This window comes from Cetorhinus maximus, chromosome 21 (assembly GCF_964194155.1).
Source record: "Cetorhinus maximus chromosome 21, sCetMax3.hap1.1, whole genome shotgun sequence".
Taxonomy (NCBI): Eukaryota; Metazoa; Chordata; class Chondrichthyes; order Lamniformes; family Cetorhinidae; genus Cetorhinus; species Cetorhinus maximus.
Window position 1 is genome coordinate 87317322 of NC_135899.1, and position 14028 is coordinate 87331349.

The following is a 14028-nucleotide window of genomic DNA, read 5'->3' on the forward strand; positions in this document are numbered from 1 at the left end:
TTGGGTCAATGGTATAAATGCACAAACTAGGGCTGCGCCAGAGCTAAGCCCACTTGACTCTGGAACACACTCCTTAAATATCCAGCTTGCTACATTGCTGCCCACTTTCATAATCTGCTTCAAACAAAGTTTGGCCACCTCCTCTAACTCTTACTGTGCAGAATTAAGCTGCCAGGCTTCTACATTTCATCAGTGATTACACTTCCAAAGTATCATTGGCTGTAAAGCACTTTGAGACACCCTGAGGTCATGAAAGACGCTATGCAAATGTTCTTTTGTTTCCTTTTGCTTTGTTATCATTGCTCAGCATTCTACCCGACAAGCATCTGATGATGTTTATTACGTTAAAAGTTGCTATATAAATGCAACCTATATGGAAATTGATGGCCCCTGAAAACATCAGAATTAATTCTTCGAGGAAGAAAAGTTCGACCCATAAAGAAAATGCTGAAAGTCTAAAATTAAAATAGAAAATACTGAAGGGGGAAGACATCAAAACATGGTTCTGATGTAAGATTACACAAGAATCAGTCATTTGAACAATCTGCTTTGTATTTCCAGCATTTTTATTTGAAGAAACATCTTGAACAGGCTTTAGTTCCTACTTATCTGTTAGAAAAAGTGTTTTCTCCCAAAAACAGTAACATCAGAATAGGAATCGGTTAAAGTATTCATTCCCAAATTGTTTGAACGTACAGTTGGGTGAACACACTTAAGATTAATGTGTAGTCACTATGGGCATTGTAATTTTGTTAGTCCAATAGACGCTTTCCACCTTCTTAAACTATATTGTGGCACAATTAGAAAATACACAACTGCATGTGTTTTGAAGATATGCTTTGCAATTAAACAATGCCTAATGCAGATATATAAGAATGGGGTAATGGAACATTTGATTGAATTAAACCTTAACAGGCATGGTGTTGATAGAAAACCACGTTTTTCTGTTAAATGAGCGTCCTGGGCCAGATTTTTGTCTCAAACTGGAAGTGTGAACCAGGTCGCGAAATGCTGATCTTAGTTCTTTTTTGCTGGAAAAACAATTTTCTTCTACTTTCCTGGACCCCCCATCACCATGTCATTTTTGTGTGGCTTTTTCATGGGTCGGGAAGGACTTGGGTGTAAAACACACACACACACACCTCCTCTGAGGCTGGGGTGCCCACTGTGAGGACCAGAGAAAAATTGCATTTCCTCCGGCATGCTATTTTCACGCGCCGGTGTGGGTTTTCGAAGCCCTGAAAAAAAATTCACCTCCTTGGAGAGTTTGTAACCACGTGGGAAGCCTTCTGAGGAGTCGGGGACATTCTGAAAGATAAATGTAAAATGTTTGTTTTGGCACCTTCAGATGTCACTATTAGATGCTATATTGTAATGCAGATGTGTTTTTAATGCAGTGACTCATTATAGGGCTCTCTCCTGCAAACGTAAGTTGACCATTACATTGACCACCATTGTGTAAGTGCTGACATGCAATACAGTACTTTTTCCCAGTGGAGAAATTGCCATACTGCAATCAAAGATGAAGAAAGAATGTGTTGGAGAACCCTCCTCATCACTTTCTTGATAGAGGAGACTTGATAGAGGTATTCAAGATCCTGAGGGTTATGGATTAGGTAAATAGTGAGAAACTGTTCCCACTCAAGACAGCACCAAAAACTATAGGGCACAGATTCAAAATAATTGGCAAAAGGAGTAAAAGTGAGGTGAGGAAAAAATATTTCACCCAGAGAGTGGTTGGAGTCTAGAATGAACTTCCTGAGAGGGTGGAGGAGGCAGGTTCAATTGAGGTATTCCAAAGGGAATTGGATTGCTATCTGAAAAGAAAGAATGTCCAAGTTTATGGGGATAAGGTAGGAGAGTAGGTCTAGGAAGAATGCTGTTTCAGGGAGCTAGTGCAGACTCGATGGGCTGAATGGACTCATTCTGCACTGTAAATATTCTGTGATGTTTGGCACTGTGATTTAAATGTACGCAGCTCTGACTGTAAAAAAAAAAATCCCCTTCTTTTGAAAGGTAAAAAATTCCAAGCATCCTCTATTGACCGGCAATCAGCTTTGAAATGCGGGAGACACCATCTGTACTTTTCAATTTCAACCTTTGGATTTGGGAAGCTAACATTTTGATTTCTGTGGCTATTATGAATGTTCGGCTGAGTTCCAAAAGCTAATTGTACGTTGACACAGCTTTCCAGGGGCATGAATTACAGCTTTAGGAGGTTGTAATAACATACTTTACCTTTGATGTGATTTCAGTACACATGGGTGTTTGTTTAGACAACTCCCTTAGAGGATTAACTTTTTTTCAATGGAGAAGTGTTTTTGCAGTATCAATGGCAGTGCGTTTGAATGAGAGTTTTATTAGATTGTCACAGGTCTAATTTTTTTTCAACTGCGCTTAAAGGAATTCTCATAGTTTTGCATGGCTCCTGAGGACTGTACATAGTGGATGTTGGCTGAGTGGCTCTGGAGGATACATGGGAGGCCTAGGGGGCGAGTGGGGATTGAGAGGTGAGGATCAGGGGGCCTTTAAATGATGTTGGGAGCTGGGCTTCTGTCTTTAAGAAGAGGCGGGCCTTCTAACCAGACCACCTCCAGACCCACACACCTCCCACATTCTACTGCAACTCGCAAAATGCACTGCAAACCTGAACCGTGTGAGAAAGGCAACAATCCCGTTAAAATCACACGTTGGTCGGGTGTGCATTTTGGAAGGTGGAAAAGTGCGCATGTCAGGTTTTCCCCGAGCACGCGTGACAATCTGGGCCATATGTCAACTCGGCCACACAAAGTTTCCAATGTATCCTACATTACTCTGTCATGCATTTGGCAAATCTTTAGCTACCTGGTGAAGGAGAAGATAATTTGGTTATTATGGAATCAAAAGAGCCAATTTTAGTTTGGACAGGTGTGAGGGTGCGAGTCATGCAAGTAGGAACTCCAGGGAAATGGTAAACCATCTGGACCTCCGCAGCATAAAGCCCAGGAGGCTTTAACCCCTTATATGCCCCACTAGTCTCCCGACTGAAGCCAGCAGGCAGGAGCAGGATAATTGGGCAGCCTGACGCTGTTGATTGTTCCCAGAAGGAACCTCCCTGGTGCTTAATTAAATGGTTGGGAGGTAGGAGGGTTGAGAAGGAGGGTCTTGGGGGTCAGGGATGGAGGCCTAGGGCAGGAATACTAATTATTCAGGCCTCTTCAGGTCCCTTGCCAACAGATTTGCCTGGCAGGTGTAGACCAGATGAAGACTGGTTAAATGCAGTCAGACCATGATGATGTAATTGGAGCCCAATCTACATATTTAAAGAATGGTTCTGTTGCCTTCAGAAGAAGATCGCAACCCACAGGAAGACTGTAAGAGCAGGTAAATCACACAGGTTACTTTAACTCCCCACTCAACACAGTTTCTGCTGGATGTGCAGTATTAAAACAGGACCTAAACTGTAGACACGGTTTTCAACACTTTTCCTTGCTCTCTGCCTTTGATTTCTAAAGGTAGCAGAGAGAAGAATAAATAATGCCTATGCTAGAACATGTACTCTGGTTTGTCTTTCAATTGTTTGTCTTACAGGGTGGAATTGGACCCAAAAGACAAAAGGTCCTGAACTTCTGCTCAGGTTCTAGCAGTCTCCTAATCTAATGCCACAGAACACTCAGGGGCTCTGTGTAAATGATTGTAGAAATTCAGGGCCAAATATTCAATGAATGTAGCTTGGTCATCAAGATCCACATCTAATTTCACTCCTGTACTACTTGCTCACTGCTGGTATAGCTTTAACCTGCACCTTGGCTAGCCAAATTTAATATATGGTCACATATTGCAGTGTATGTTATGGTGCATTATAATTATTACAATCTTTGATGAAGATACATTGTGGATAAATTTTCCAGCTTAGTACTCCCATCGCTACCAGGAGCGCATTTGAAAATATATTTGAAAAGCTCAATTTTTTTAACCATTTGAGATGAATGTTTGGAAGATTGTGTGCAGTGCATGGCCAGGTCCTCAATGTGCTCACACAATGGGTGAGAGTTTTTGCTGCGATTAATTGCTCCCGATACTTAACTTACAGTTTTGGGCCCTGATGGATGCATTACAGCATGAGGTTTGCTAGCTTTTGCCAAAATGTTTTGGTGTGGTTCACAATGTCAAGGTCTGTATCGATTCATGTAGCAGTGATAATTCACAGGCAAAACCTTAATCATGTCGGTTGAAGTATTCCACTTCATATTTCATCCAGTGATATCGTATGACAAAATTTAATAGGCTTGTGAGTCTTCAGTATCCTGCAGGGCAACCACCTTTACGTGTGGTATCTGAAACAGCATGCCAAACATTCCCTTCTCGTATAATAACCTGCACCACCGAGGGCATATCAGCAAAACCACTGAGATGCATTTTCTTCTTGAGGTCTTCTTCTATTTCCTTACGGAACTGGCGAAGCTGTGGGAATCGAACACATTCATGGAAAATGGCTTCAAGTTAGAATTATCAAATGCATATTAACCTTTAGGAACAAGAGACTCTTTGTTAAAAAACTGCCTTTTTGAGAAACTATGAAGGACCAGGGACTTTGCTCCAGGACATCACCAACGTTGAAAAGAATAAAAAGGGAGACAAATCAGAAGTTTTGAAAGCCAGAAAAAGGTGGAAAATGGAGGGGGGGACCCCGAATGGAGGTGAGATAAACAGTTTTATAGTTTGACACAGAGAAGGAAAATGCCAACACAGAAGAGGGAACCAACCTAGCAAAGGTATGAGGAAAAATACATAATGAGATATCTGCAGCTTAGAATACAGGAGAGAGTGAAGGTTCAGGGAAGCTTTGACCATCCTAAAGTTGATTAAGTAGAGAAACTCTAACTTCCTCAGTGGTTTAATTGCTCAAATTTGTTTACCAAGTTTACTAACCTTTTCTGCATTCGTTGCCAGTTCCTCAGACTCAAACTGCACAAGATTTGGTAATAATTGGTGATGAACCCTTGGCTTATTCACTGCCTCACAAGCATCATCACCAAACCAAAGGGCATTGATGATAACCTATTGAACAAGAAAAACATTATCCAACAAACCAAAAAGGAGTCCAGCTTTATTATTTGCCAGTCTTGTTAAATAGCGTCATAAAATTAGCTTTTACTTATTTCGGTCTTGGAGATGATATGAATTTGAATGGTTGGTGGAATCAGAATCAATAAAAGCTTTCTAAGGGAAACAATTTATACATGAAAGATAAATATAGGTAGGGCTATGAGGAATGAGCATGGGTATAAGACTAATTGGCACAGTTATAATGGGCCAAATGCCCTTCTGCTAAGCTGTAAGTTTATATGGTTCTATGATATTGGCCCAGATCTTCTGGTCAGCAGTGATGCTGGGGTTATTGCTGCTGACTCTGAAGATAAGTGCGACCCAAACTTTTTTGCGTCCTTCCAGCTGGGTCTTGCTGTCTGCAGCAGCAGGTCTTAAAAGGTCTTAAAGTGTTCCAGTGGGTTAGTGAATGATTGGGTGCATGGGTGAGTGGGTGTGCAAGGGGGTGAATGGGTGGGTCAGCGATTGGATGAGTGGGTGGGTGGGGGCGAGTGAGTGGGTTTGTGTGAATGAGTGTGTGAATGAGTGAGTGAGAGTGAGTGTGGGTGAGGGTGTGAATGAATGGGGGGGGTGGGTGACTATGTGACTGAGAGTGGATGTAAGGAAGGGGTGGGTAGTTGAACAGGAGGGTGGGTACTTGCATAGGAAGCGGGTAGTTGGGTTGGGGGTGGGGTGGTCAGGCTCCTACCTGTGCCTCAAATGGAAGCTGAGACATTGGCCACCAAACACTACATGTGTGGGTCCACAGTGTTGTTTTGGAAAAGGTCACCACAGTGGAAAGAATGGGCTCTAAGCTCTATATTATGCCCTGTGCTAAGTTAGAGCTGGACTCCTCCACGCCTCTGGAGTGACAAGAGACTGTTTTCCAGGCTTGCCAATGTACCAAGACTTCTACATACTTATCAGCATTCTTCCGTGTGCTGCTCCACTGAAGTCTTCACCTGAATCTTCTGCAGCCGAACTTGTCTTTGATCTTACCTTCTTCTGAGCTGGCATAAGAATTGTCCTTTCCCCATGGCCTGGCTGCAGCCCACGTGTTCGATGACTCACCACAAGCACTTCCTGACTCTACGTTATCCTTTAAGATACGCACAGCATTAGTATTGGAGATACTGCAATTGTCAGGCTAAGTGATGGTGGTGTCCCCTCCTGTTATGAACCATGCTGTCCTGCTCGAGACAGAGGAGAATGTCAGTGATTGTGTTGCATTGTGTTTGGGTGATGTGCCTGCCTGCCACAGCTGAACAGATGGGAGGTATGTGGAAACTGCGAGAGGTGGATGTGAGGCAGGCACCATTAAGCATGTGAAGGTAAGGTGAAATCTCTGAACGTTAGACATCAGCCCTGATTGCTGATGGGCGAGTGATGGGGATGCAGTGCATTGAGCAGTGAAACGGGCTGGTGGAGGGGGTGGGTAGAAGATGTCATGTGAAGATGCATTCGCTGACCTTGACCACTCGTATGAGGTCATTGAGCTTCTGCTGCCAGGTCCTTTCCAACGTGCAGCCTGTCAGCAGTGCAGCTCCCACTCAGCTACATGCCACGATCATTCAAGAGAGGTGGCAGCATCCAGTTTGTATGGTGCCTGCTTCAAATGGTACTGGGTGTGGGGTAATCCCGGAGATGAAAGTGCTGGAATTTTTCCCTACCCGACACTCTTGAGTACAGAAGGAGGCCATTTATTCCATCATGTGTACCGTCTCTCTGAAAGAGCTATCCAATTTGTCTATCTCCCTGCTCTTCCCTCACGGCTCTGCAACCTCTTTCCTTTTCAAAAATGTACATCAAATTGTCTTTTGAAAGTTACTATTGAATCTGCTTCCACCGCCCTTTCAGTTAACACAGTCCAGATCATTGCAGTTCACTATGTAAATAAAAAAATCCCTCATCTTGCCCAATTCCTGGTTCTTTAGCCAACATTTTTTGTTTAGATCAAATGGGTTGAAAGGCTATTTTCATCCAAAACTCTGTGTTGGAAGATACAGATAACTTGGGTTTGAAGAATTGTACAACATCTGAGCTACATTTACAAACAACTAAAATTGCCATCTGTTATCACAATTTGTCCAAATATTCAATAGCGTACAGCAATACTCATTTCGAAAGCTAGTAACTCCCATCCTTTCTCTCCAATTCTTGATTTTAAAAATTTCAACAGCAAGATTCATTTCACCTTACGGCACACAAATTTAAAAATTTAATGTAAGCATTTTAGCAAGCACTTCATTATCAAAGCATAGTTCAGTTAAATTATAATTCATGCAGCTTTGAGATTTGAGTAAATTTGAGCAAAGTGGATAATAGGCAATACTACTATTTATGGAGAAATATTTCAGCTGCTTTAACAAAATTCTGAATAACAGTAATAAACCTAACTAACTAGTTCAATTACCTTCTTCCAGCACTGGTATGTAATTTAAAAATCACCCCTTATTTAAAAGCAGGAATATCATTGCCATTTCAATGTTATTATTCCACAGGCTCAGAACAGAGACTGATACTCCAATTAGAGGACGATATAAAAGGGAATCAAAGCTACCCCAGGGAGTGAAGATTTGCCAGAGCTTACAAAAGATATGCAGATATTGCAGCATGAACCAGAAAAGGAATAAAATTAGATGTGGAGGGACATTGTGCTAAGAAATTGCTTTGCTTTTAATCCTCATCAAAAGACTATAAATCTGTAACTAGGCAAAAATATGTTAGACAATATCAAATGATAATTTGGACAAAGCATACCTGTTCTGGGAACATCGCTGCTTAGCCATAAATAACTTGGAGGAGAAAGCTTCCTGTAATAATGTAAAATTTGTTGATGTATCCAGGTGACCCCCATTGGACAAATTAAGGAACCCATTGGTCAAAAAATTGACTAGATGACAATGTTGGGGTGTGATTACTGACCATTTGATTGAAAGTCACCTTCAGACATGTGTAAGATAGTAAACATGTAAAAGAGGAAGTAAAGCTGGATGTTTGGTGGAGTAGGAAGGAAGGATCAGATAGCTCCCCTCTTCCCTCTGACATGTGACCCTCTGTGTGCAGGCGATGGGCGATAGGCAATAGGTGATGGGAGGTGGGTGAGGGGCTTTAGGTGGCAGCCTCACTCTGCCCACTTGCCATCTGATGGGAATTCTGCCCAAAAAATTAATTACCCCCATGTCTTCCTGCAATCTACACATTACAAAATGCAAGTTTGATACCAATTATCTCATATCTGCTGCTCATCCTCTCTCTTCTTGGCCCTTCAGCTAGATCAGGTCAATTAAAAAAAAAAGTTGGTATTAAAAGTTATGCTCAGATAAACTTTAAAGGGGAGAGAGAAATTGTGTTAATCTATTTGAAGTTTTCTCTGTGGTTAGTTATCTCCTGAACATCCACCAATCCCCCAAGTGCATTTATTGGGTTGGGGAAAAGTGGAAATATTCACCCCTCAGAGGAATGGATTCATTCAACGGACTAGCTTTTCCTTGATCAATAGTTTTGCACGTGTGTCTAGAGCTTTCTTCAGCCCACATCGATTCCATTTAATTTCATTTCCTGTTCTATTTTCAACACATACCAGAGCAGTTGCTGTGATGATCCTTGAGCTACCCGAAGCTCCAACCACCATTTTCACTTTTTTATCTTTGTCAAGTATAATCGCAGGAGACATAGCAGAAAAAGGTCTTCTGCCTATTGGAAAATTGGGAATAGCAATAACAATAGTTGAGTCATTTTATTGCTAATTTATTCCATTCTCTCTGTTCAGAGTTATGAATAATTACCACCTAAAATGTAATAATTGTTATTAAGGGACTATTTATTCATTATTCTCTGCCCTTTCACCTCAAGGAATATTCATATCAACCATTCTGAACCATTCTCTAAAGACTGGCTTAATGCATGCTCCCTCCAGGCACTATGGCCACTCCAAGAGAAGAACAGACAGTTATAGAAAGGGTATGCAAATCCACCAAACTGTCCCCTCCCAGGGCTCAGCGGTTCAAATACTATTTCTTACATGAGGGTCCTTAATGTGCCACTCGTCCATTCAAACCTCAGGGAGCACAGCCAAGTGGTCCCAAGCTTTAGACATTCCACAATCTTCAGCTTAAACATAACAGTGCCCACAATGTATTTGATGTATTCGCCCATGAGCACCAAGCAATGAAGCTGTGCTCGAGCTGTCCATGCAGCGTGTGCCACACTGGCAACCCTCGTCTCTGGGAATAGACTCTGTGGCTAGAAAGAAGAATTGCAATACTTTATTTTTAAACACCTGGGCATGGGCAATTTTAGGCGCACAGGTGCACCATTATTCTGGTGTTGTGTTTGACTCTGTGAAATTCACCCCACGATCTTAACTGAACATATTCCACAGCGGCAGGAGTTCGAGCATGTTCCAGAACCACTGTTGCTCGAAGCAGTCCTGTGACATAAAGGGAGCATAAGTTGCCACGGAATGTGTTATTTCATTAGCAAAACGGAAATTAAGTTTAATCGCATGTGCATTAAATGACATAATTAGAGCAAGAAGTTTAGAATGATCTCTGGGGAAAAAAAATGCAGTTTTTATTTACCAGTTGCCATTGTGTGCCCCCCTCCCTCAAAAAGTATTTGATTTAAAAAAGTTCAACATGAAGCATACCAGGTTCCACATAGTTTTCAGAACATGGTGGCAGACCGTTGTTATCTCCATATCGTGAAAAGTCTGCCATCTGATTATTGAAAATTATCCCAGTCACATTTGAACGAACAAACGATCCAAAACTGCAAAATACAAGGCAAGAATTAGAACTGAAGCAGTCAGTGCGAGTTCAGGCAGTAATTCCCGCTGGTAGCATCTGTAAAATGGCAGGTTGTACGATTGATAATGATCATTTACAAATCAATGATTTTTTTTTTCAGTTGAGACTGCAATAGCTGAATTTTCAACTCAGCCACGTTCTGCCGCTGATGATTTTCTCCGTTTTCCATGCGGGGACTCTGTGGAATCAAAATAGCTACAAACTCGATTGTTAAACGGTACCTTGCCCCATAAAACCAAAATGTAGGTGATCCCGTTGAACTTAACCATGTGTGAGAATCTGACTCTTGGGGGTGCAACCCTTTTCTCGCTCACTGCACTGAGCGCTATCCACTCGGCCTGGTGAACGAGTACTGATTTTTATTCCTTCAGGGACTAACTCTAGACATATTTAAAAGACAGACTTTCCCCGAGTACTTGCTGATGATGGGGAGACTCGCCCGCTGGGCAGGCTTATTACAGGCAGCATCTTTGTGACTTCCTGACACATGCAGTTGGTGGGTGAAGTCAATTGAAATTAAAAAAATCAGGAGAGATGTAAAGACCATAAGACCATAAGACATAGGAGCAGAAATTAGGCCATTCGGCCCATCGAGTCTGCTCCACCACTCAATCATGGCTGATAAGTTTCTCAAACCCATTCTCCCACCTTCTCCCCTTAACCATTGATCCCCTTACCAATCAAGAACCTATCTATCTTGCTCTTAAATACACTCAATGACCTGGCCTCCATAGCCTTCTGTGGCAATGAATTCCATAGATTCACCACTCTCTGGCTAAAGAAGTTTCTCCTCATCTCTGTTCTAAAAGGTCTTTCCTTTACTCTGAGGCTGTGCCCTCGGGTCCTAGTCTCTCCTACTAATGGAAACATCTTCCCCACATCCACTCTATCCAGGCCTTTCAGTATTCTGTAAGTTTCAATCAGATCCCCCCTCATCCTTCTAAACTCCATCGAGTATAGACCCAGAGCACTCAAATGTTCCTCATATGTTAAGCCTTTCATTCCTGGGATCGTTCTCGTGAACCTCCTCTGGACCCTCTCCAGGGCCAGCACATCCTTCCTGAGATACGGGGCCCAAAATTGCTCACAATATTTTAAATGTGGTGCCAACCTGATTTACTCGAATCCACTAGGTCAGAATCTACCCTGAGGAGTTGCAAAGTTGTCCCTCTGGTAGACCCACTTCAGGCCTCCTCGGCTTTAAAGGTGGCACAGATCCATCCCAGCATTCCAGAACCCTCCATCAGGTTTGGGTTTTGCTGATGGTCCCTTGTAGGTGCCATGCACCTTTCCCAAATAAACACGGGAACTCATACTCTGTTCTGGACAGGGATGGAGTTCGTGGCAACAAGCAGTTGAGAGTCTTCTTCCTTTGATCTTGCAGCGACAGTACCTTCTGTGCCACTGAATTTCGGTCCCATACCCCCTGAAGAATAGTTTTCTTTTGAAGAGGATTCCCTTCATTCCATCTCAAAAGAAAAGGGAAAATTTGCTCTGCTGTCATTGGATAGGCAAAGCAACATGGTAATGGTGCTCTGTGAGTTTGAGAGAACACATCTTATAACCTTCAGTTGAAACAAATAGTCATTATGGAGCAGTCTGGGTTGGGTGGGGAGGGGGTGGTTTCTGTAATTAATATACATCTGGGCCCAAAGGAACAAACCATTCTGGATTGACTAATATACTCTGCATTAGTTCTTCACTCACAGCACAAACCTGAATGGAGGAAAATGGTCTGTTGAGTTTCCAGATAGTGGAAACCTCTCCCTGGGATTTGATACAAATTCAAAATTCAGTCAAAATTCGTTTTCACCATGTCCATCTCATTCTATCCTCTACGTTCACCCCTTCTTGCACACTGTTCTGATTGTATAAATTCAGCCCCAGGTTTATCCCTTTTTGTTGCCTTATTGTTTGAATCACAAATCTCCATTATCATCATCATTCATCAGATCCCCACCACATTATGGTTTGCTCAACTTCTAAGTTGAGGCCTCCACTGGAGTATTGTGGACAATTCTGGGCACATTTCAGGAAAGACACAAAGTTTGAGAATGGATGCAGAGGAGGTTTATCAGGATGTTAACAGGAACAAGGAGGAGTTTGAAAAGTTTGGACTTGTTCTCCTTGGAACAGAGGAGGTTAAGAGTTGACCTAATGGAGGTTTTCAAGATTCTGAAAGATTTTCCTAGAGTAGAGACACAAAATCTATTCTCTTTGGCAAACGGGGTCGATGACCAGGAAGGATAGATTTAAAATTATTGGTAAAAGATCTAGAGGGGAGATGAGGAGAAATATTTTCACTCCGGGAGTTGTTGAGATGCAGAATGCTTTACCTCAAAAAAGGTGGTTGAGGTTGATTCAATAAATAGTTGTAAATGGGAGTTGGGCAGGCATCTTGAGGATGAAGATTGTACGGAATCATGGACAAAAAAGTAGGTTGTGGACTAAGCATAACTGCTCTTTCAAAGAGCCAGCACAGGCATGATGGCCTGAATGGCATCCTTCTTCGATGATTCTAAGTTTCACTCTGCCACGCTTCCCATCTTGGGTTGGGACCATCCTCGGTTCTTTGATTACCAGTAAAAATGTCAAAATAATGCCTGAGGCTAAGGAGTGGCATTTTCATTCATTTATGAATAAAAATTATTTAAAAATGTTATAAAAATAATAAAAAACGGGAAACACTTACCGACCATTAATAGTGCTGGTGACAGACACTGCACTGCCATCTTGTGCTACAACAGACAGATGAGATGTTCCACTCTGCCCAGGTAAAAAGCACTTTATCCCATAATAATCAATCTTTTCATTGGTGTGACTGTCACTGATCATCTCTCTAATATCATTTGCTTTTGCGATCATCTCATTGACCTGTTTAATAATTAAGGCAAAAATGAATTGGAACAAATGAACACATTTGGCACCTCTTAGTGGTAACATCGTACACATAAACTCTCCATCAAATTAAATTGGGGAGCATACATCACCCTTCAGATATCACCTATCAGTGCTGAAAACATGTGTAAAAAAACCTTTGTTTCATGTTGTTTTACTCTTACCTGTGGAGTCAGTAATTTACAAGACCTTTCTGATGAGTTTTGGTCAACCCAACACACCCAACTTCAGGAAGAAACAGCAAATGATCCATGGCTGAAGGCATTATGGAGACTTATTGTATAAGCTTGGCCTGATATGATACATTAAGTGCCAGACACCCTCTGATGCTTTTGGCTTTTGAATTAGGTATTGCAAGAGGCGTGATTTTCAAAGAAAACCAGGTGCTTGTACCTGAAGCTTTTCGCCAGGACATATTGTCACAGTTACACCAGGGGTATATGGGCATAGAGTGAACAAGGTGCCTGGCAAGGGAAACTGTGTATTGGCCAGGGATCAACACCAATATTGAGAAGATAGTAAGGGTGTGCGAAGCATCCCAGAGTCACCAAACACATCAACACAAAGAGCCTCTACATCCTCATGAGATTCCATCGTATACTTGGTCCAAAATAACAACTGATTTATTCGCTTTCCATGGTGATGACTTTCTTCTAGTCATTCCCTACTTTTCCAAGTTTCCGATCATCAGACAACTGAAGGGTACCTCAAGCGTGTCCCTGGCAGTCACCATGAGTGCAACATTCAGTTTGTTCGCTATTCATGAAGAAATCATCTCAGACAATGGGCCACAATATCCTGGCAGACCTTTTAGGGAAATGTGTGCTAAATGGGGCATAAACCATGTGACAGCCTCAGCACGCTATCCCAGATCCAACGGTTTGGCCGAGCGAATGGTTCGCATCGGTCAGGCATTAAATCATGAAGTGCAGGGAAGCAAAACAAGATCTCCATGTTTCCCTGTTCCACCTAAGGGCAACACCCTTCAATATGGACTTACCCTCACCAGTGGAAATGATGTGCGGAAGGCAGGTTAGGACAACCTTGCCAAGCCATCATTTGTCCCGGTTCTCAGAGATATAGGAGAAACTTCTTGAAAGACAAGGTAGAATGAAGATGGTACATGGCCAACATGCAGGTGTGGAACTGCCTAGTCTGTGCATAGGACAAAAGGTTCATACATCCAACGCAGGGAACCTGGTCACCCACAGCAGCATTCAAAGTGTGCAGTGAGCCTAGATCCTATGAGGTC

At 42.3% G+C, this 14028-nt stretch overlaps 1 protein-coding gene across 1 annotated transcript in view; it reads right to left on the minus strand.

Annotated features, from left to right (window-relative positions):
• Positions 1-546: 546 nt before the first annotated feature.
• Positions 547-14028, minus strand: part of LOC144695190 (glutathione hydrolase 1 proenzyme-like) — a 35818-nt gene continuing 22336 nt past the window's right edge. Inside the window, exons 9-13 of the mRNA XM_078566075.1 lie at positions 12571-12752; positions 9719-9840; positions 8651-8763; positions 4912-5040; positions 547-4443 (exon numbers count right to left, since the gene is read on the minus strand). Coding sequence (XP_078422201.1) covers positions 4279-4443; positions 4912-5040; positions 8651-8763; positions 9719-9840; positions 12571-12752 — 711 coding nt within the window. The 3' untranslated portion in view covers positions 547-4278. The remainder of the gene's footprint in view (positions 4444-4911; positions 5041-8650; positions 8764-9718; positions 9841-12570; positions 12753-14028) is intronic.